Raw genomic sequence first — 23,191 nt, 5'->3', positions numbered from 1 at the left:
TTCTTAAGGGATTGATTGATTGAACATGTGGCCTCAAGATAGGGTAGTAATACTATGCTTGAATTTCAAAGTTCCAGTGATAGAACTGGTTGTGGTAGGGATGTGTAGTAGGTACACATGAAAATAAACACCGATCTGCTGCTTCTGTTACACCTTAATCATATTGCAGTACTTGGTCTGTTTGCCAGACTCTAGGCATAGTTACTTAAACCTTATTCAAACTATTTCCAAGATAGTAAAGATGCCTAGATAAGCACGGACTGGGTTGTGGAACTGATTTATCTGGAAAATAACCTCAGATAGAACCAGTAGCTAGGCTGAAGGAAGAGCCAAACTTGTATTACTCAACTCAGTCTTTCTTCTGTAGCACCCAGTGACAGGACAAGGAGTACTGGGCTTGTGAGCGGGATCACAGAAAGTTCCACTTGAATATGAGGAGAAACTTCTTTACTGTGAGGGTGAGGGAACACAGGAACAGGCTGTCCACAGAGGTTGTGGAGTCTCTTGTGGAAGTTTCCAAACCCACCTAGATGTGTTCCTGTGTGACCTGATTGAGGTGAACTGACCTTAGTGGGGGGGATGGACCAGATGATCTTTAGAGGTCTCTTCCAACCCTGACCATTCTGTGATTCTGTATGATTCTGTAATTCTATCAGGGGCTAAACAGACTGCCTTCAATAATATCTTATTTTTTTTTTAGTTTAGAATCCAACATGTTTGGCTAAAATGTATTAAAAAATTCAATTACTACAACATGTGGCTAGTAAGAGATGGCAGATGAATATTTTGTTCCTGGTGTAGTTTATTTACTTTTTTGGACAATGATAGTGCTTTGTTAATTTCCCAGTGCAATCTTATTGTTCTCAGATGAAGTCATTTTATATATATATGGTGTTCTAATTGTTTACATCCTTTAAAAAGAATTGTATTATGAAAATTTTTTGCCAGTTCTTGAATGTCTTTGGAAAGTGTCTGCATACAGCACACAGGGATGAATATTTCATCCTTCTTGCTGTTGTCCAGGAAGAAAACAGTGATGAAAAACTGTTGCAGTCTGTTCTGTGCATAGATTTTAATGAACTGGGCTAGAAAAAAAAAATCAGGATATACTGAATTTCTTGACTGTACTCTGACTGTTCCTGTAAAGACATTTTTATACTGTTTCCTACTATTAGGCAGAGTGCCAGTAGGAAAGTTTGCTGTCATTGCTGGTGTGCTGGGAAAGAAGACCCCTTACAGTCCTTAAAGTAGTCAAATTCTAGCAAGACCATCACTCAGGATACTACTGTCTCAATGCATTTTTCAGTAGTGGTTTTGTGCAGTCAGTGAACACTAAAAGCTCTCTGGAGTGAAAGCAAAACATTATTCGTAGAGAAGAATGCAGTGTTTTTTAATAAAAATCTGGGTGTTTAAACAGGACTTATGAAACTTTGGCTGGCATGAGCTTTTCAGAAGTTTGATTTCTGAATTATTTTCTACTTAAATCAGAAAAGTCTTAAGCATTGGACTTCTAGTTGAATTTTTAAATAAATCAATTTTTCTAGGGCTTTGGAAAGCTTTCCCCATGTTGAACCTATCAAACCCTTGAGCTTCTTTATGTCTCATGCTGAGGACATAGAACCACAACAAAATGGTTTTCTATAACTTTAGCAGACTCTGGAATCTGAAATCTCAGTGACACTGAGATTTCACTAGAACAAAAGACATTTATTTTAAGAGGAATCTTGCTGGTAGTTGTCTTGTTTTGATGAATAGCAGGCAATGAGAATAATTTTCTTTGATTTAGGAAGTATAAGTAGAATCAAATTTTTAATTTGAGATTTTTCTGCTGACTGGTTTAAACTAGTTTTATCAAGCAAAAACACCCTCTTCTAGATTTAAATTCTGTATTTTAGCAGAGCAGCATTAGTATAACTCTGTCTGGAAATGGTGTTACACTATGCAAATAAACACACTTACTATTATTTAGGCTTTTTGTCTTTCTAGGTCAGTAGGTTTCCTTAATGTTTTTCAAGCTTACTGTATCTGAAATCAATGCACTCTGTTTTTTTTCTTGGTGCTTTGCAGTCAGTGTGGACGTCAACCAGGATGTCCAAATTTTACTGGACTCCTCCATGAGGAGACAGAAAACTCTTTCTGCAGGTGTATGGTATGGATTTCTTTGCTTTCTGGATCTTGTGTACTGGTCCTGTAATCATAGGCAGTCTGCTTGAGCACCAGACACTTTAATTTCTTTATCTCATGCATGTATTTCCCCTTATGTCGGATCAGGATCTAAAGTCCTTGTTGCCCCAGTTCCATAGGGATGTAGGCTATAATCCTATAAATCTGCTAATATAGGTGTGATTGGAAAAAGGGGAAGGACTGCAGCCGAGATACAGACAGTCAGGGAGATAGATGGGATGCTGTTGAAAATCAAGCTGAATAGAGGTGGTATATCTGTCAGTAGAAATTGCATGGGGAGATACTGGGAGTCAGGCAAGATTGGTTACAGCTATAGCAACTCAATGGGATGGTTCTTGCATCCCTTCAGGAAACTTGAGAAGGTGCTTTGGCAATATACTTTTAAAAATTCTACTAGTAAGTCTCAAATTGAAAAGTAAATAAAAACAAGTGACATTGTATAGGCAAAATGATGAATTACACTGCTAGTTTGTACAGCTCTGCAGATTCCTTCTGTAATGTACCTTTTGACTATAGGTCTTTATTGGTCTATGATTTTTTAACCAGGTGATATACTTGGTCATTTTTGTTGTGAGAGATGTTAACCTTTGAAAGGCATGAGGGAAAAGTTTGGTGCATATTAAAGGAGTAGAAGGTGCAAAACAGGCAATACTGTGTCATCAAGATTGGGTTCTATATTTATTGTGGCCTGGCAAAGCTCTTGGCTTCTCATGGCATTGGTTGGTGAGAATATAGTGTGGCCTGATCTAGGTATCCTGGAGCAGTTGATGGGAAACTGGTACCCTGAACTGATGTTCAGTCCGGCTTTGTCTTGAGCTAAAATACTGAACTGCATAGTTAGCATAACTGTAGATTGTTTCATATGATGATAGTTACTAATGATGTGTTTTTAAAGATTAACTTAATCTAAGTGTTTTCTTTGGTCTTGATTACTTCCAGCTTTCAAAAACTTTCCAAAGTCACAAAACAAAGTTTAACATGTAATGTTGCAGATTGGACCTTTGTGCAAGGAAAACATTACATTATTTTCTTGCTCAGTGTTTCAGTTGTATTACAATATAGGTAAAGGATCCATTTAATTTTTAAGGAAATTTTGGATAACTTGTGTTTGAGAATAGGTACTACTGCTTCTCAGGAAGGTATTGCATCTTCAGCAAATTCAGGTGTGAATTGATTTTGGATTTGAACATATGACAGTGTGACATTATAGCATTTAGCATTCTCTATGACAGTGCTTGACACCGCAAACAGTACTATATTGACTTGAAGTATGGAAAGTACCATAATCCCATAAGCAACTCTGTCTGCTACAAAACTTGGGTAAGACAGTAATGTTGCAAAGAACCTCCCTTATGTTGCATATCTTACTCAAGGACGCTGTGCAGCTACCTAAGAAGAACATTTCTGCTCGTCACTGCTGATACTACTGTTAGGAGTCTACAAAATGTAACATGTAGAAGCAGAGATTATAGTGAGTATATTTTAATATAAAATGCTGTGTGTATGTACTTTGGATAAATACATATTTTAATTTTGTTTTTAATACTTGCAAAAAAGTCATATGTATACTCAACATTATATTTGAAAAATGCATCATAAATAAAAGTTCCATCAATGTGGTGAAAATGTATGTGGTTAATTCTGATGGTAAATTAGAAAAGCAGAAGGATCGTTTTAAGCTGCCTCTTCTTCCTCCTTTAAAGGAAGCCTCAGCTTCCCCATAAGGTCTTTGCAGATATTATGTCCGTTATTTATGGAAAGTCAGGGGCAGTATGAACTGTACTGGTGTTTGTATAGAAGAAAGTCAATATTGTATGTTCATTGTCCAGTAAATTCTGTAACTGAAATAAGTAAAGTTACAACCAGTAAATTTTGTTCTTGCTTAATTTCTGTTTACTCAATAGTATTAGTCAAACTATTTCCTTTCCATTCTTTTTTTTAACAGCTTGGTCTGTCACATTTTTAGAATTGTAATATGATTTTTTTTCCAATTTATAAACAAAGAGCAACTCTCTTAAAAGCCAATGAAGTTATGTTGTCCTTATCTGATAGGAATTTCAACTGGACTGTGTTAAATCTCTCAGAGCACTAATCTGTTTTCTTGAAATAGATTCTATGTAGTCCAGATGTTTAAAACACATTGGAAGTTCTGTGGAATGTTCTAATTTGATTGAAACATATTACTTGGAATATGGGTCTCATACCTGGGCACCAAAATTACCATGTGTTGCCCTTGTCAGAGAGGTAGAATACTGGTCTGCTACAAAGCTGACTTTCTGCTTTTGGGAGGAATACTGAAAGCTATCTCACATCGGCTCCGTTGCTCTTACCTGCGAAGAGGAATCTATGAAAGCATGGAGTTGTGGGCATGGATCAAAAATGGACCAATTTAGCTTTTGCTTTACCTTGTTTTTACTACATTGTGCCTTCCTTTTACTGTTATGTGTCAGAGCAATTTGTTCATTTTAGTGAAGTTTTAACATCATACATATTATTTAATTTTTAAAAGAAACCAACTTTTCCATATATACTTGTTTGCAGGTGTCTCCATTGGAAGTACTATATTGTTTTTGTAGTTATTGTGAAATCAAATGTGACTGCTTCCATGGTGTGATTGTTTGTGCAAATACAAAGCATTCCTGCTTTCTGCTGTTGTTTTCAGGTGCCATTGATTCTTCACAACCTGTGCACTCAGTGAGCCAGAGCGTTCCATTTACCAAGCCTGAGGCTGGAACATCTGCTTCCTCTGCTATGGTATCATCAATAAAGACACCTGCTCCAAGCCTTTCTTCTCAGCCACAATCTTCACCCTCTGTTACACAGTCACCAGAGTTGACTCATCAAGAAGGTACCAAAAGGGAATGGGAAGTTAAGAGTACAGACTTCTGTCCTGTTCCACATGCACACATGAATGCTAGAAGCTTTATTGCTGCTCTTCTGCGTTTGTCTGACTGGAATACATCTCTTGCACCTGTTCAGCCTCCCTTAGTGGTGGTGTTTTGTATCACATTGTTCTAGCTTCTCCTAGCTCTTTTGTTTGATTTTGTTCAGCCATATGTCATCTTTGGCTTGTTTGTCTTGTCAGTCTTACATGTGTCTCCCACAGAATGCCCTTCTTTTAGTTCCCTTATTCTAAAAAGCTGCTCATGATTTTAAATTTATGAAAGAAGATCTTGGAAGTAGCTTTAGTAATCAGTCTGTATTGAAAGATCGGGTGTTAACTAGCAGTTTTCACTGGGAAACAGTGAGATTTCAGTGTTAAATACCAAGTGATACAGTTGTTTTCTTATTCCCTGTCTGTAATGTCCTGTGGGAAGCTACTGCAAGAGTTCTTGTGGAAGAACAGAGGAGTTCTTGTGTAAGCCTCTCCCTGTTCTGATCTTGGTAGCCTCTTGACAGAAAATCACTTGGATATTCCTTCAGCTTTGCAAGTTCTGCCCTGATGTTTTGACTTGCCTCTTGATTCTTACATGCCATGGAACACATCTAGTATTCCAAATCTGATTTACTACACTGATTGATGTTCTGGCTGTGTTTTCTCCTGGTAATTACAGAATTTAAAATTCTTACGGAAAAACAGCTCAGCGTGTGAGGTGAAAGTAGGCATTAATTTTGTACAGAATAGTATGATACATCTAGTGTTCAAAATAATTCTCAAAAACGTGACTGTCAGATCATGTATTTTATTCTTAAATTTCAAAATCCTCTGACATAAATGTCTAAATTTCCCCGTGTTCCATTTCCTTCTTTTTCTGGTGTAGAATGTAAAAAAATAGAAATAATTTGTATCTGAATCAATTCTGTATCTCTTACAGACAGAGAATTCTTCATTGCTGAAAAGTCCTATTTAAAGTATACCATGTAAAGGAAAATGATAAACCAGTTTTTGGAGTTTTATGACTGATTTTTGGTACTGGGTAGAGTTTATACCGTATGAGTCCTTGATAGAAAAAAAAGTTCCTTCATTTTTCAAAGAAATCACATAATTGTTTCTAAGGAGAAGGATTTTAGCTGTTTATCTATATTTGCCTTCATCTGTAATATACATGTTCTTGCAGTGATTTCTGTACAACATGTGAACACTTGGTACCTTAAATACAAATCACTGCTGAACTCTTCACTAAATTCAAATATTTCCATGTAAGTGAAAGTCGATGCAATATGTAGCTGACTAAGCACACCTTCAAACCAACAATGTACCTGTGTCAGGAATGTAAAGATAACTCATCATGAGTTTGCATTACTCTAGCTGTATTTACCTTAATATAATTTATAATAAATTCATACACATGCCATCACACATGTTTCTTTGTTTAGATGATACTTCTGTGAGCATTAAAAGACTTCAGAATCTTTTCACAGAATCTTAAGGGTTGGAAGGGACCTCGAAAGATCTAGTCCAGCCCTCCATTCATCTGAGCAGTCTGAAATATCATATGTACTCTTGCAATAACCTTGAGTCTATAAGGAAATGTGATAATTTTATTTGTAGAATTTAACCTACTGTAAAAAATAGAACACATCTACTGAATATTTTTGTCTGAGTTGGTAGAAATCCAAGCGTGTTTCTCATACAGAGATTAAAACTAGTTTGGTTGGGTTTTTTTCAAATTATAGTGTTTATCTACATGAAAGCACTCTGGAAAACCAGTATGAATTAATTTTTTAAGTGGATTTAATTGTCTTAAGCTCCTGTGTGGGCATTCCTACACGGAATTAAAATACTGTTTACTTGGCTAAGTTCTAACAAGACAAAATACTTAAAATGTATTAAACCTATTTTAATCTTACATAAATATCCATAAATATTTTACTTGAGGATGGCATTCTAGAGATAATCTTTGAGAATGTGTCCTGCCTAGATGTTATTTGTAGACTTCTGTAGGTTTTATGTTGATAAGAGTAACTAGTGAGTAAAGGAAAGCAATTTAAGGCAAAGAGTTAAAAAATGGAAGAGAGTTAATTTTGTTAGAACTATACTGTTCATAATAGTAAGATCTTAGTACCATAGTGAATTTCTTGAAAATATGAGGATAATGGGTAGAGAAACAGTTAAAAAACTTGAGAATACAGTTTGATTTTGCATGGGGTCATTTCATTTTCATTTTTGATGGGGCCTCCATTATGAAACTTAGACACATAAAATGTATGATTTATCCTTTTTAAGTCTTTTATGGTATGGGTGATTGTGCTTAAAATAACCTAAATAGCTGATTTATTTCATAGATAAATGAGTTCTTATCCAATTTTATCCTTTTCTGTCCTTCCATTTACATTTATAGGCATCTGTAAAACAGTGGGAGAAAGCCTTAGAGTGGAATATTATTTAACTACAGATACACCGGTAGTGGGGTTTAGAAACTATCAGTCCAGGAAATTTGTGACTAATTCAAATTGTGGTTGCATTGTGAGACAGACCTATAAAGTAGCAGACCTATAAAGACTGCTGTCTTTTGCTCTTTAGTTGCTTTCTTTGTCATGCTGACCTACTGTTGGATTGCTGGACAGTGAAGCAGAATAGGAGGCTTCTCCACCTGAGAATGACTCTTAAATTAGGTTATTTTTCAGCCAACCAGCTGCGCTAGCACAGTGGAGGAGTATCCTAAAGGCAGGAATTTGTAGTACTCTTGACAATTAGAAAAAAAAAAACCAAAACAAACTTATAAGGCTTGTAAAGAGTCAAACCAACCCTACCTCCAGAGAATTCATAGTGATATAATTCATGATTCCTAAACTTTGATGTCACTGGCTTATTTTTAATCTCTCTGAACACATGCATCTTTTATGTATGTGACCAGTGACAGGCAAAGGGGGAGTTTTAGCAGTAGAAGTTTGTTTGTTTTCAAAAATCATTCAGAAGACTCCAAAGTAACATGAGTAGAAGGGTTAATTCAGTCTTTTTCTCTCATCTGCCAATACTTAGAAGTTTTGTATTGGTATACCATTTCTAAGTAGACATTTACTATCTTTCTTCTCCTGTCAGTATATATAGTATTCGTTAAAAGTCTGTCTTTGCACTTTCATACTGTCCTCATCTTCTTTTCCTTTGGCTCTCTGTTACAATGCATCTCTTATCATCATTCTGATTTCTTTTCCCTTTTATTTACATGTTTATTATTATTTTCTCTTTCACAATAGCTGTTCTATCTCACTTCCTGGTAACTCTCCCAGGCCTAAGTAAGACATAGTCTTCTTGGCTGTAGTCTGGTTTTGTGCAGAGAATGTTTTTCTTGAATCCTTCATTCCAAGGACATCCATAAAGCGGCCTTGATAAAAGATGGGATTATGAAACAAATTATTCTTGTGTTTTAGCAGTATAGAAAAACTGAAGCATTCTACCTCCTTGGTTGTGCTTGGGTTGATTTTTGCCTTCATCATTGTGAATACTTTTATTGTGAATAAACTTGATTGGAATTGGAGGAGTTAATGCACTAGATAAAGTGAAATAATGTCAGTCACTTCTTGCACTAATCTGAATGAAAGTTCAGATTCTCAATAAGGTTGTGATATAGTTTTGTTCCGTTTTCCTTTTACTACTTCTGTTTGAATAGAAACTCTTCACCTTGCTTCTACTGTTTTTTCTTAAATAAAATTGAAGTGGTCCTCTTAGGTTCATTTGCTTAACTTTAAAAAAGCCATCAAACTAACAGCATTTTTAGCCCATAATGTAAAGATTAATACAGTTGATTTAAGTTGTGGATGGGGAGATTATTAATAACCATTATGTTTTTTAAGTATGCATAATGTACAATACTTCTATAGTGCTTTACAATGTTAAAGAACATAATGGTGGCACAGTGCTTCTACAGTAAAAATAAAGCCTAAACTCTCAAGAGTCGTAAAAAAATTGAACCGTTTTGAAGAATTAGGATGCTTTTCTTGCTATAGCAATCCATTGGAATGCTAAAGCAAACAGTGGTCATTTGCATTTATTTAGGATGTCTCTGCCTGACTAAAAGTATATCCTTCCTAAACCTGGCGTTTACAAGAGAAACTTAAGATGTCTTGGAGGTGCTGAAATTGTGACAGTAATGAGTGATGTAGGGAATTAATTGCAAGCTATTGCTGTATGCTTTACTCTTTAAAACACTATATGTATGTGTTGCTTTTGTGTATTGTTCAGCTATGTTTAGAGTAGATCTCATTAAAAAAAAAAAATAAGAAAAACTCCACTACAAAAAAAACCTTAGAGATTGCATTTTAGAGGTGACAATGGTAACACCTGTTGTGTTGTCACCAGGTCTTAAAAGTGTATTTAGGAGCTTAAATACAGGTCTATGAGCCTGTATTTAGGCACTAATTTAAAAATAAGACTAACCAAGTTTTTCAGTTTACCTAACTTCAATTTCACTGACTATGTTGCTGAGGTGTGTGTTTTTACTCATGCTTGTTGCAGCAGCAGGTTATTTCATTAATTTCTGACCATGTTCAGAAATCTAATGTGAGTTATTTGTGTCTTTAAAAAGGAGCTGATTTTTCCAAGCAAAAGTTTAATATTAAAGTTTTCATAACACAATTTCAGTTTATCTGGGAAGAAACTCATTTCTCTATATTAACTTATAGAAGAATTCCAGTGGACAAACTGATATTAAATACATACATAGAAAGTAATAAATACATACTTTGTCTGTTTAACTTCCTGATATACATGTACATAAACATATATATAGAATTGCCTGCTAACTCCCATGTGCGAATACTTTGATAAAGTAGCCCAGTAAAAACTGCTTCTGCTCTTCTGTGGGTGTTTAATGTATGAACTGTAGCCTCGAGTTGCAGATTTAACTTTTTGCATGTTGGGATTTTCTCTAGAATAGCTAACTTTTCTCACTTTTAATTGAATGACTTGTGACTTCTGTTTCTCATCTTTCCTGTCTGTCTGACTCTTGTGTTTGTGCTTTCCACTTCACAGGCATGCAGTTTGGTGGATATGTTAATAATCAAGCTAGCTCTGCACCAGCTCCCTTGTCATCAAGTTCAGATGATGAGGAAGAGGATGAGGAGGATGAGGAAGCAGGTTGGCTTTAGCTTTACACCAGTATTTTATTCTCTTCCTACTCAAGTTTTACTCCTTGTTTCCATCCCCTGAAACTTTTTTTTCCTTTAGACAAAACATCACTCTGATTCATCATGTATCAAATTAACTAGAAATTTCCCAAATCTTAGCATAGTAAACAAAAACCCAGTTCAGTAGTGATCAGCACACAGTATTTTTTTGGTCATATTAACATCAGGTGTTCCCTAAACCTATGAGAGGCAAAATTTTCGTGCTCCTTAACCATCTTTCTCTCAAATCTGTACTTTGCTAAAGCCTGTAGCTTTTGAGCCATCATTATATTTAAATTTATCTTATGAAAAGAGTGAAAGGACACCAGGTTCAATATGTAGTCTACCTGATTGATAAGCACACAGATTTATTCCTTGTCAGTAGGAGTTAATATAAATCCTAAAGAATCTGTGGACTGGTCTCCTGTTCAGACTGTGCCAGGGACTTTGTCAAAAATTAGTCTTGGACATCTGGTTGCTGGTGTTTAACTTAGACTTTTTGTCACTCTTTTAACAGTTAGGTCTTTAGCTATGTTGACAAAGAGTTCTTGAAAACTCTGAAAACAAAAGTTATATTGCCAAAATAATTGCTTAACGGTAAAAGTATGAATATTACTTGTGTGTAACCTGTGTTTTCCAATATTTTTTTCTTGGTAAAACTCTTTTTTTTCTGTCTTCCAAATGTATTCCCTGGTCTAGTACTTACTATGTTGAAGTAAACTTTGGCTATTGTAGCTTAAGTTAAGGATGGGGAAACTCTTTAATGTTGTGGGAGCTCTTGTGTTTTTCATAGATGGCAAATCTGTGAGATTTCCATAACACATGTGACCAGCTTGTAGCATAAAGCTTCTTTTGATATGCAGGAAACTGTACAACTCGCTGGTTATGAGTCAGCTGTTTTTCAGTGGAGAGTAGAACAGGGCATATCGTAATTCTTACAGGCACTGGGACTCAGTTCTCAAGAATATGTTACAAAATTTGAAAGTTCTTTAGAAGCAAAGACTTCAAATGAAAAGTCTTCAGTACGTAGATGGGATACTCCTTATTTTAGGTTAGGCAGACTGTTTTCAGAGTATCTTAAATTATACTTTCTGATTAGAACTTTTCTGTATGTCAGAAATTATGCATAGATTCTGGTTTTTTGCAAGTTGCATTTTATTTACAGCGTGCTTTTGACATACAATCTTTCATATCTTTTTCCAGTTGGCTTGTCTTAACTTTTCCAGCAGAGCTTGGAAGTGTATATTTCTTTTCAACTCTCTATATCATTAATATCTTCCTAGTGGAAAACTGATAAGAATTTCACAGTGTTACTGTAGTATTTAAAATAACTTATGTTGGTTTATGGTATTTTGGAATACTTAGCTTAGTGCTTTAAAGGCAAAATGCTTAAAAATACAGTCATGATGTTACCATGGATATTAATGTGTCCTAAATGTCAGTGGTGTTACATTTCCATATGCAGGGTCCTTTTACTAGTAAATCTCAGTTGAAGAGAGATCGAATCTCAAATGGTCCACGATTGATGTTCTCACTTGAAATACTTTTAGCTTCACAATGGGAAGTGTGGTCACCATTTATCTTTCTGAGTAGAATAATATCAGTGGATATCTTTTGAGTCTGTTCTGCCACAAAAGTTCTATATGTAATTGCCTTTTTTGTTAACTATACTCTTTCTTTTCTGTTGTGGTTCATGACATATGGTGTTTTAAGGAGCGGATACGTTTAGTCTCCTTGTCCCTTTTTCCTGGAAAATTGACCTCTTGTCAATGATCAATGAAAAATAGAAGATTTACATTCCAAAAAAACCAAACCAAAAAAGCTCTGAATTGCAATGGCACAGAAAGGAGGAAAGATTTAAATTTTTTTTCAAGCAGTTTTGCTTGAAGATGGAGATGGTACATAATCACACTAAATACTATGAGAATCTTTTGTTGTTACCAGTTGTCAAGGGAGTCAAGATAGATATTTTTTAAATGTTGTACATAGCTACAGTTAGTATTGTTTAAAAATAAATTTTTGTTTAATAGAAAAATATTTTCTAGTTGATGAAGCAACTTTTTTCATAACTTCTGTACTTTTCCCACTGATCTGTCTCTTGCTATTTGTTGGGCATGTGCCTGTTTGTTTGATTTTTAATACCGTGTGAATTATTTGTCTTCCCCTCTTTGCAGTGGTGTTAGCTTCAAAGTCGTATGCTGAAGTGGTGTTTTTCTACAGGATCTTTCTTAATAGTTTCTCACCAAAGTTTTTAGAAAAAAATTGTCTGAAGAATTTCCCATTTCTGAAGCACCTAACGTGAAATTATTTTCTTTCCCCAGCACTTGATAGTTCCTCTACTACAAGCAGTGCCTCTCCTGTTTTGAATAACTATGATGCACTGGAAGGAGGTGGATATCCAGGTAAGCAGTCCATCACATGTCAATAATGAATTGTTTAAAGTCTTCAGTATTTACTGTTTGTTACGTTTTTTTCTATTTCTGGTGGATTTCAATGTTAGTTAGCACATACGTGAAAGGAAATTCCTATAAAAGGAGGGTGGCAGTCATCAGCGGGAAAATGGCTTGCTTTTTGAATCACTTTTCATGGTATTAACACTGAAGTTGGAATAACCATTTAATAGAACTTTCCTGTATCATGCTTTTCATTGTAATATTGAGGGTAGTGCTGAAGGTATGCTCTGTGAAAGCTGGCATCCTCCTCTAGGTTATACTGGATGCCCTATTTGTGTTGATATTAGTAACTGGTAATAGTTGACATGCTACTGAAGTTTTGAGAGACCAGAGATACCAGCTTGCAGAGATGCTTGGAACGGGTTACTTTCTTCTATTTTTCTTCATTTAAATAAAATGTCTGCTATTTTGCTTCTCTTTGTCTCTAAAAATACCGAGATTGTCAGGTTTCTTGTAAAAGAATGTTCTGACAGTCTACCTAAGTCTTGAAATCTGTAGAGCCACATACTGAGAGCAGGTGGAAAAGATGCCGATAATGTAGGTAGTTTGATGGCTTCCTGTGTAAAGTGAGATCTCTGTCAACTAAAAAGCCAATATTACTATCCACATAGGGTCTAGCTCATGCTATAAGAAAAGGTAGCAGAGACATGGCTGTAGAATTACAAATTCTAGTTTCTGAGTTAATAACTAACCATTTTTGTTTTGCAGAAAACATAGTCTAAAGATAACTTACTGTTTTCCTTAAAGAGTAATAGGATCAATTTCAAAAATTTCTTCGATATGTTGATATTTTCAAAATTTCTTTTTTCTTTCTCCTGCAGTGCTCATACCAAACATAGTTTCTTTGCAGTTGTTTCCTGAGTGGTCAATTTCTTTCGCTGATACTTTTCCAATTGGATTTTACCAAGCTTAAATTCTTCTGAAACTTAGCTCACATTTGTAGCCGTTTTGGAAGAGTGGTTTCATTTCTTTACAACTATTAAGCTTTCTATAAATTTAGGTCTATGTGTTACTTTCAATTCCCCCTTGAAAAACAGACTAAACTTTGCTGCAGGTATATATAGGAGGGACTCATGCATGAAGGGTCTCTTTTGCAATTTATATCAAGTACAAATCTTGGGAAAAAAATGTGGTTCCAAAGAGTTTTTCTTTCTTTTTTTATTCAGTTGAAATACTTTTCTATAAAGTTGCCCTTTTTTTTTAAAATAGCATTTTATTAGTAGTTGTACACGTCTATGGCCATCTTCCCATATATACCTTCTTTATCAGCATAACTGCAGTAGTCTTCCTTGCTAATTTATTTGGTCAGTGCAGATAAACATCCTGATGGGTAATGCAGAAACTTGTAAATGGAATTGTTTTGTTAAACATTTTGGAGTTTACACTTAAATTAAGAGAGAAATAGTATATTCAATGACTGTGTGGTTTCTTTTGTCCTTCCAGAGACACGTTCTATGACCAGCAGCCCTGTTCCTGCTCCATCAGTCCCTCAAACATCAAAAGCTTCTAAGCCCTTTGGTTATGGTTATCCAACACTGCAGCCTGGCTACCAAAATGCAGCACCACCTGCTCCTGTGCAGCCCAGTAATCCAGGACACCATCCTGGATTTCAGCACTACCCACAGGTTTGTGGTTTTTATTTAAAAATTACTTCATGTGAAGTTACTAACTGTGGGAGAAAAGTGTTTTCTGTATGATGTATGTATTTTTTTCATATTGTCATATTTTTATCGTTTAGAAGACAAATATTAAGTATGATATTGATGTTATAGCTCTGAATCTTATTAGAAGGCTTTTGAATTAAAATTTTAAGGGTATTTCCAAATAGTTAGGTTTAACAAGTTTGCTTCACCAGTTCTTAGCAGCATCCACAGTTTCCAGGTTTAGTGTTTCAAAGAACTGTGCTTTGTTGATAGGAAACCACGAACAAGCATGTTTAAGTACTTTATCAGCAAACATAGGTTTGATCAGAGCACTACTGTGGACTATAATCTTAAGCATTAAATCACCTTACAAGCAAGGTATAGCATAGGGTCCAGAGGAAGGAGCTCTGTAGAGCTTGTTCTGGGTGTGTAGTGGAGCAGGCTGCCTGCCTCTGCTGTTTTACTTGAAGAGAAAGTGCAAAACACTGAAGCAGTTGTGTACAGTCACCTGGCTCCTGGTGCACAAGTCACCTTAGAGCTGTGAAATCTGAAGAAGAGGCAGACGCTGAGGCAAAAGAGGGATGCAGTGTTATGTCTGAGGGGGTGCAGATGGAATGTACTGATTTGCAAATCCCATTCATGGGCAAATTAAGTTGCAGGAAGTGAAGTTTGGACCTATAAGGAGAAAATCTTTCAGAACAGGAGTGAAGAATCACTAGAACAGATTGTGCTGTGAAATCTTCAGGCCTTATGTGTTTTCGAAGTTCCACTGGACAAGGCTGTGAGCAACTTAGTCAGTGTTGCTTGAGCAGGGAGTTGGATTACCATACCTCAAAGGTGCCTTTCAACCTAACCTTTTCTCCTTTTCTGTAGTGTTTTGTTTCAGTTTAAATAGGAACTTGTAAAAACAGGTTGAGTAACCTGAAAAGGTTTTGTTGAGTAACCTGAAAAGTTACATTGTACCATTTTTTAAGTGGGAGAGGGGGAAGAATTTTCAGCCTTTCTGGTAATTTCTTTTCTGGAAAAAGAAATCTTTTCTGGAAATCTGGAAAGTTTGAAGGATTATGTGTGACTTCCAATGTTGATTTGTATCGTGAGTTTCAGTTTTGTTCGATGATACATATTTGGAAGGTATGTCACATTTGTGTCAGCATTTTTAAATGTCTACCATACATCTCTTCTTGTTTGTTTGGGTTTGCTACTAACTACTGCTGTATCTTTATTAATACATGTCTAGAAGAATTTGGATTGCAAGAAGATTTAATGTTACTTAAATAGGATTATGTGTTTACCCATTTGCAATGCTCTTACTCTTTCCAGCAATATCCAGGTGTGAACCAGCTTTCCTCTTCCTTAGGAGGATTAAGTCTGCAGCATTCTCAGCAGCCAGAAAGCTTGAGACCAGTAAACCTTACACAAGACAGAAATATTTTGCCCGTATCTTCAGTTCCAGCACCTGTGCCTAACTTGAATTCTGATCTTAGGAAATTAAACTGCAGTCCAGAGTAAGTGTACCACATCTAGAGCAGCTTCTTAACATTTCTCAGTGACTAATAATTAAACTGTCAAGAAATGTCTAAACTGACTCCTGACTTAAAAGTCTTTGTGGTGAGCTAATATAACCTCTAACGCTTGAAAGTAAGTTGATGCTCTGCATCCTTACACAAGCGTTGAAACTGTCTTGCCTTCAGAATACATGATATGCAGTGTGAATATAGCTCACTTAATAAAACATTAAGTAACCTGATTAGTCTTTGCATTGTTCTATCCATCTAAAACAATCTATTAATAAACACTTTCATCTTACGCTGTACATTTCATAGACTATTTTTGTAATATTGCATAGGATTTTTTCCAGAAAATTATGATGGTCATGCCTAAATACACTGAATAAACTGTGAGTATCTTTTACTGTGGTAATCCTGCAATTGTGATATTTTCTTTCACTTCTAATTAACATAAAGTAGTATTCTCTACTGTCCCAAGTCAAGTGCAGCTAGGTGCAATGGAAATTGCTCTCTCCTAAAGATCTTAATTCTAATTCCGAAAGAGATTTTATTCATTGCCTCAGATTAACTCATCTTACTACCCTAATAATAATGCATGGTCCCACCAGAAAACAGAAATTAGAATACTGGGGATCTTGAAGTCATTCTTGGGCATGGAACACTTTGGACAGCGCTATTCGTGGGCTGAGTTTTTTAGTGCCCTTTATTTAGCTTTAAGTCCATCCTCCACTTTACATTTACAAAAGATTTTGACACTCTCAACATTTAAGATCCTTTTCTGCTGTTTTCCTACATACTTTCAGAGAACCAGCAAATACTATATTCCTTCTTTAGCTCCATCACCCAAAAAATCTTTATAGTGAATTTCAAAATATACTCTTTTACTTAAAGTGCTGTACCTAAAGCAATTTTACCTCTTTATTGCAAGTTTGGTTTGGTACATTTCTGTTAATGAACTAATAAATCAGGGAGTGCTCTTTTATTATTGCTGTCTACAAAGCTTTTAAAAATCTCTTTGCAGTAATTGTGCTTATTAAATCAACTTTTTAAAACATAAGGTTTCTTAAATTTCACAAGTTTTTAAAAATCAGATGTTAAAATGCTGGTTTTTAATGTCTCTTAAAATTTTAAGTGTAATTTTTTTTCTTTCAGCTCATTTCGGTGTACGTTGACAAATATTCCACAGACACAGGCTTTGTTAAACAAAGCTAAGCTTCCTTTGGGTTTGTTGCTTCATCCCTTCAGAGACCTAACGGTAAAGTAGATTGTATTTTATTGTTTGAATGAAAACAGGACAAATGTGTGTACCAAAAATGTGTACTTAAAAAAAACCACAAAGCACTGAGCTATAACTCCTAAATTTAACAGACACAGCAAAAAATTGTTTGGGACTTAGAGAGGAGGAGGAGCAAAAAAGCCTTGAAGTTGCTATTTCATTGCAATTTGTAAAGGAAAAGCTTTGGACAACTCCTTCAAATATTTTTATTTACTGGAAATCTTTGCTTGCCTGTGGTTCTCTGAATCTCTGAATTACGGCTCTGTGTGTTGGGCACAGAACTGTGAGCTACCTCTTGAAAAGGTGTTTACGGTGCCCTCTTGAAGGGAGGTACTCATGTTGTGTGTGTTACTGATATGATAAATGCCGTCAATAGAAGGTAAGCGCAGTGTAAGATTGAAGCTGTATTCATAACTGTTAAGCACCTCCTTCCATATAACTTATGTAAAAAGATGAATAACAGTCGGGTATGACTTCATTCCTTATAATGTGTGTTCTTTGTGTAAGGTTTGCTGTCTGCCATACTTAGTAGCCCGAAGGTGTCCTGTCTTTCATAATACCTCTTGCCATAGTAACTGTATTACTTTAACTATGTAAAGTAATTTCCTTAAAAATCTTACTACATTTTTGATTTGTGAGTTTGGATTAAGATAATTGTATGGCATTTCTTCTGATTTTAAAGGGAAGGATATTTTTAATAGGCATCATAATTACTCTGCATGAAAATAAGCTAGAAAGAAAAAAGGAAAGGGTAGAATATCCAGTCTAATGAAGCTTTTCTGTGGTGTAGTGTTTGGAAATGTGATGTTTTCCATAAAATGTATTGCATACGTTTATTACAGCTTTCCATTGTTTTGTTTTAGCAATTACCTGTAATAACATCAAGCACAATAGTGAGGTGCAGATCCTGCAGGACTTATATCAACCCTTTTGTTTCTTTCATTGATCAAAGGAGGTGGAAATGCAATCTGTGCTACAGAGTTAACGATGGTAAGTTTTGTAGCAAGAGAGGCTTGCATTTACAGAGTATCTTTAAAGTACTTTCATAGTATCAGGCCATGGGAGAGTCTAGATTTTAATGTAGATTAAAATAACAGTGTTCTTAAGATGATTTTGAAGTTCTGTGGATCAGAAGTCAGATGTGCTATGCGTTTTCTGGAGAAAAATGTTGTCTTGCGATTTTCTGAGAGATGAAGACAAGGTAGTTATATTGTTCTGATTATGTGCATAATGAAATTGACTTACTCCATGTACTGCTCTGGCAGTATGCAAACGGCATCATGATGACAGCTAATACTGTGTCCAGTCCAGGTCAGAGGTTATGAGCCATAATACAGATTGAAGCTTCTTGTTGTCAAATGCTCAGTTTGCATTCATGTTTTAAAGTTAGATTGATTTTTGGATAAACTACTTTTTAAAATAAACCTTCTTTTGTTTCCAATTATGTAACTTTGATCTTGGAGTACTTGAAATGTTTCTTCATTTCATGTATCCCTAATGCGATTTTCTTTTTCTGTTGTTAGTGATAATTGAAAAACGTCTGCATTAGTTTGCTTGTGGCTGCCACAGTGATTTTTATTTGCTGATAATATATGAAGTTTTTTGTGAGTGGGGAAAAAAAGGGTGTTTTTTTGTTTATAGTTCCTGAAGAGTTTATGTATAATCCTCTCACACGTTCTTATGGAGAGCCTCACAAACGGCCAGAGGTCCAAAATTCTACAGTGGAATTCATTGCTTCCTCAGACTATATGGTAAAAAAAAGTTTTGATGGTATCTTCAACATCAATTGCATGTTAATATAAATTTATTTGAAACTAGCATTATGTATTGCTTCTTCTTTTTGTGAAGGTCCTCTTAGCACCAATGAATAGATAAAATTCATATTTGTTTTGAGTTTTGGCAAGTGTAGATACTCATAGGCATGTCAGTTACAGGTGATTGCAGTATGTGTAGTTGTCTAGTGCAGTTCAGTGTGACATAGTCTGGTTTGAGTCTGATGCAACGTGCTCTCTGCGTTTCTTCCTTATTTTCAGGAAGTTTTGAAAGATCAGTAAGAGAGTAACACGAGAATTAAGTTGGTTTAAAATTTTTAATATAGTATTTGTGCCAGAAACAATGCTAACTAGGAGTCAACCTACAGCTGCTGTTATAGTAGTCGTCTTCAAGATAGATAAGCAAGGCCTGGGAAGAGGCCCTGTTTATAATGACACTGTTAACAACAGCAAAAATAAATTAGTCTCCTCACTTTGAATTAGAACACTGTGGCTAAGATGTTTGGCAGTGAATAAATACAGCTTGTTACATGGTTGGGTAAAGGATGTAGGCAGAATATTTTAACCCCATCTAATGGATCCTGTTGTCCACATACTGAAAGAACAATGGTGTTTTGAAAAGTGAGTTCCATATCTGGCATCAGAGTCAATGTTGGAGTTGACCGTTGGAAGGAGAGACTGAAATATCTGATTTCTGTTTTGAAGCGTATCATTACGCTTATTGCAAATGTGAATTATTAACCATTGGGAATTGTGGTTAAGTCTATCCACATGACTCTTAGTAGATCAGTTTTATTTTACTGCATAATATATACCCTGCATTTTTCTAAGTATTCCCTTTTCCCACTTCCCTTTCTAATGACTAATCATTTTTAACATTTCTTTATATATGATTTTTTGAACTTTTTTTTATTTTTATTTTTTTACTTTGTAGCTTCGTCCTCCTCAGCCTGCGGTATATTTATTTGTTTTAGATGTGTCTCATAATGCCGTGGAGGCTGGATATTTGACAATCATCTGCCAGGCATTGCTGGAAAACCTAGACAAGTAAGAACATAAATAAGCTTTTCCAATTAGCTAATGTGTTAGTAAGAATAATACTAACCTAACATTTTGCAGAAAATTTCTATGTCTTGTTTAAACATTCTGTCCCTAAAGGACAGAAGCACTGTTGCTTGAGATTCTAAAATGCAACTTACATGTTTAAAAAACAAAAACCCAAACCACCAACCAGGCAGAAAACCCAGCTCCCTGGAAAAATCCAAGCTATTGAAGCAATATACATGATGAGAGTTATCTTCCGTGCATGCAATTAAAGATGGATCTACAGATAATTATCTGCAAAGAATGTTTAGCTTTAACAACATGTTGATTGCACAGACATCTATGAAGAGCACTCTTCTCCCCTGCCAGGACCAACAAAGGTTAATTAAGTTACAGGTTAGTTAAATTGACTTGTTCTTGCACTGAAAGGGTTGACCTGCTGCACACTGGAATATTGTAACCACTAGTGTGGTGCTGGGGGGGCTCTTCATTATGTGAGACGGGAGCGACCAGACACCAATATGGTGTGCATCAACTCCAAATTTATTGTCACATAATCATCACTTATATAGTTTTTCCAAATGCTGTATACATGCTACAATTCATGACAATCAGTTAAAACTAAGGATCACGCGCTATGCATAAAGCTTCAAAGTTTCATTTTTGTAACAACCAACCTCATTGTGTTAAAACACCATCCTTATTGTGCTTAGAATATCACCCTATCTATTTGGCCTTCAGTTAGTTTTTTCTAACACTAGACTATGGTTATGCTTACCTTACATTTTACTTAACTTTATACTATTGTTAGTTACGTAGGTTACAATTTGTTAGTCACACACATGTGATCACACAATGCTTAATTCAGTGCTCTGTCTTCTTGTTTTTACCTTTTCGCTGTTACTGTCTGTAGTTTTGGTTTTCTCCCTGCTCAAGCTTGCTGTCACATAGACATTCTTTTCTTTCTTTTTCTGCTGCTGAAAGCGAATCAAAGATGAACTGCTGACTTTCTCTGTCTTTATTTGACTCCATAACATTCATTATAGCCCAGGCGCTAACAGTGTGGGACTGCTGAGGTGAATTGTGGTGTCAGTTTGGGGCTTTTTAGGTTACAGCTACCTACATCAACTTGCCCACTTTCTGTCTGTACTCATTTTTGCACAGGAACAGCATGTATGGGATGGTTGGTGGTGCTTTTTGAGCACAGTTAATAAAATTCACTATGTTAATGTCTTTTGAAAAGTAATTTGCATCTTGTGGAGATCTCACTCTGAATTGTTTTCTACAAGGCTTTCCTAGGAATCTTGATTTTTAGTTTCTGATAGACACTAGCATCTACAATAAATTTTTTCACTTACAGTTATTGGTTTAGTTTTCCTTTGTTTGGATCTTTAGAGTATTTTGTCAACAGATTCCCATGAACATACTAAATTATTTTAGGAAAATTCATAAAATCACATGCAATGTCCCATGATTTTCCTGTAGGAAAATCAATATAGCCAGTTAATTTATATATCCAGATGATAAAAATAGTATTTAGGTCTCTTGCTTTTGTTCACCCTCATAGTTTTCAGCATTTGCTGATGTTTTATATTTTGAGAAATCTTGTTTAGTTTTTCATTTTGTATTTTTAACGTCGTACAAAGGAATATGATCCACGTGAGAAATACATACGTTGTATTGTAGAGACATTGGATTTTGATTTAGAGCTGTAAGTACTTTGTAACTAAATTAGTAAATTAGTTATTTGAATTACGAAACTACAATGCACTATTTTCTACTAAGAACTGAGGAAGCTACATTATTTCATGTGTGAGTGTAATGTCTAAATCAACCTCCTAAGTTCTCTCTTGGAACAAAACGTCAATATATTATTAGTGAGTATTTATCTGTAACAGTCTGTAAACTGTATCATTATACCAGAATTTTAGAAAATATTGAAGAATAATTACTTGCATTCATGTTTTGATTTTTTTTTCTTTTTTTTTTTTTTTATTTGCTCTCCCTTCACCTTTGTATACATGAGTTGAGTTCCCGCTAACATCAATGGAAGCTGTGTTTATGTGTGTGTCTAGAGAGAGAAATTTAGGACTTAATAGTTTATTTTTTAATGCTTCAGGCTACCTGGAGACTCAAGAACAAGAATAGGTTTCATAACATTTGACAGCACTGTTCAATTTTACAACTTGCAAGAAGGTTTATCTCAGCCTCAGATGCTGATTGTCTCTGATATTGATGGTAAGTAAAAAAGAAAAATGGAAACTACACTAACTACAGTAGGTGGTGTTTAAAAGTCTGAATGTTAATTTTACTTTGAATAAACCAAGCTTTGTATACAATGTATTCTCCCCAATATATGTATCAGAAAAGTAGAGTGTATTTCATAGTACACATAGCAGTGACCAATGAAGTGTTTTGTTCTCTTGTAATGTTGTTTTTCTTCAATAAAGTGGTTTTTTTCTGTTCTCCCTACAGATATTTTCCTACCTACACCAGATGGTTTACTTGTAAATCTTCATGAAAGCAAAGAGGTATTGATTGCTCAAAATATAGAATTAGAGTTAAATATTAAAAATAGAGGTTTGTTTTAAACATTGAATTCAAGTCTAATTCGTGATATGTAATTTCAATCTACATTTTCATTACAGAAGTATTACATGTTCATTTGATGTATCATAATTTTAAAAATTATTACTTCAATTTCCTTAATGTGTTGAAACGAAGCTGAAATATTTGGTACTGATTGTTCCATTTCAGTTATGGCAATTCAGCTTTTTAGAAATAGCAGAAAAGTTTGTAAAACCTCCTAAACACTTTTCATTCATTCCTACAGCTGATAAAAGATCTACTGAATGCATTACCAAATATGTTCACCAATACAAGAGAAACACACAGTGCACTGGGCCCTGCTCTTCAGGCTGCATTCAAGCTAATGTCTCCAACGGGTGGTCGGATATCTGTATTTCAAACTCAGTTACCATCTTTGGGAGCAGGGCTTTTGCATTCCAGGGAAGATCCCAATCAAAGGTCAAGCACAAAGGTACAAATGCTTCCTTAAATACTCATCAGACTGAGGACTGGGCATGTCTTGCTATTCAACATCTTTGCTTGTGCATTTAAGATCACTAGTTCTTATGTGTGTTATTACTTGTTTCAAAGTGCACAAGCCTTTCCTTTGGGCCTTTTTGTCCACAGTTTTTCTTCACAAGCGAATGAATTGACAAGCATCTCTGGTTCAGTTAATACTATCCTCAGTTTTGAACCA

At 35.2% G+C, this 23,191-nt stretch overlaps 1 protein-coding gene across 4 annotated transcripts in view; it reads left to right on the top strand.

The window, feature by feature from the left end:
- SEC24B (SEC24 homolog B, COPII coat complex component) overlaps positions 1-23,191 on the top strand; it is a 46,443-nt gene that overhangs the window by 7,654 nt on the left and 15,598 nt on the right. For 3 of the 4 annotated variants that reach the window (XM_061992335.1, XM_061992332.1, XM_061992336.1), the window contains exons 3-14: positions 4,847-5,032; positions 10,097-10,201; positions 12,552-12,632; positions 14,127-14,308; positions 15,647-15,831; positions 16,987-17,089; positions 17,974-18,100; positions 18,752-18,861; positions 19,817-19,929; positions 22,046-22,164; positions 22,402-22,457; positions 22,760-22,966. In XM_061992335.1, coding sequence (XP_061848319.1) covers positions 4,847-5,032; positions 10,097-10,201; positions 12,552-12,632; positions 14,127-14,308; positions 15,647-15,831; positions 16,987-17,089; positions 17,974-18,100; positions 18,752-18,861; positions 19,817-19,929; positions 22,046-22,164; positions 22,402-22,457; positions 22,760-22,966 — 1,574 coding nt within the window. The remainder of the gene's footprint in view (positions 1-4,846; positions 5,033-10,096; positions 10,202-12,551; positions 12,633-14,126; positions 14,309-15,646; positions 15,832-16,986; positions 17,090-17,973; positions 18,101-18,751; positions 18,862-19,816; positions 19,930-22,045; positions 22,165-22,401; positions 22,458-22,759; positions 22,967-23,191) is intronic. The other variant, XM_061992333.1, reaches the window with a different exon arrangement.

This window comes from Colius striatus, chromosome 3 (assembly GCF_028858725.1).
Source record: "Colius striatus isolate bColStr4 chromosome 3, bColStr4.1.hap1, whole genome shotgun sequence".
Taxonomy (NCBI): Eukaryota; Metazoa; Chordata; class Aves; order Coliiformes; family Coliidae; genus Colius; species Colius striatus.
This window is presented reverse-complemented; position numbering and strand designations above follow the sequence as displayed.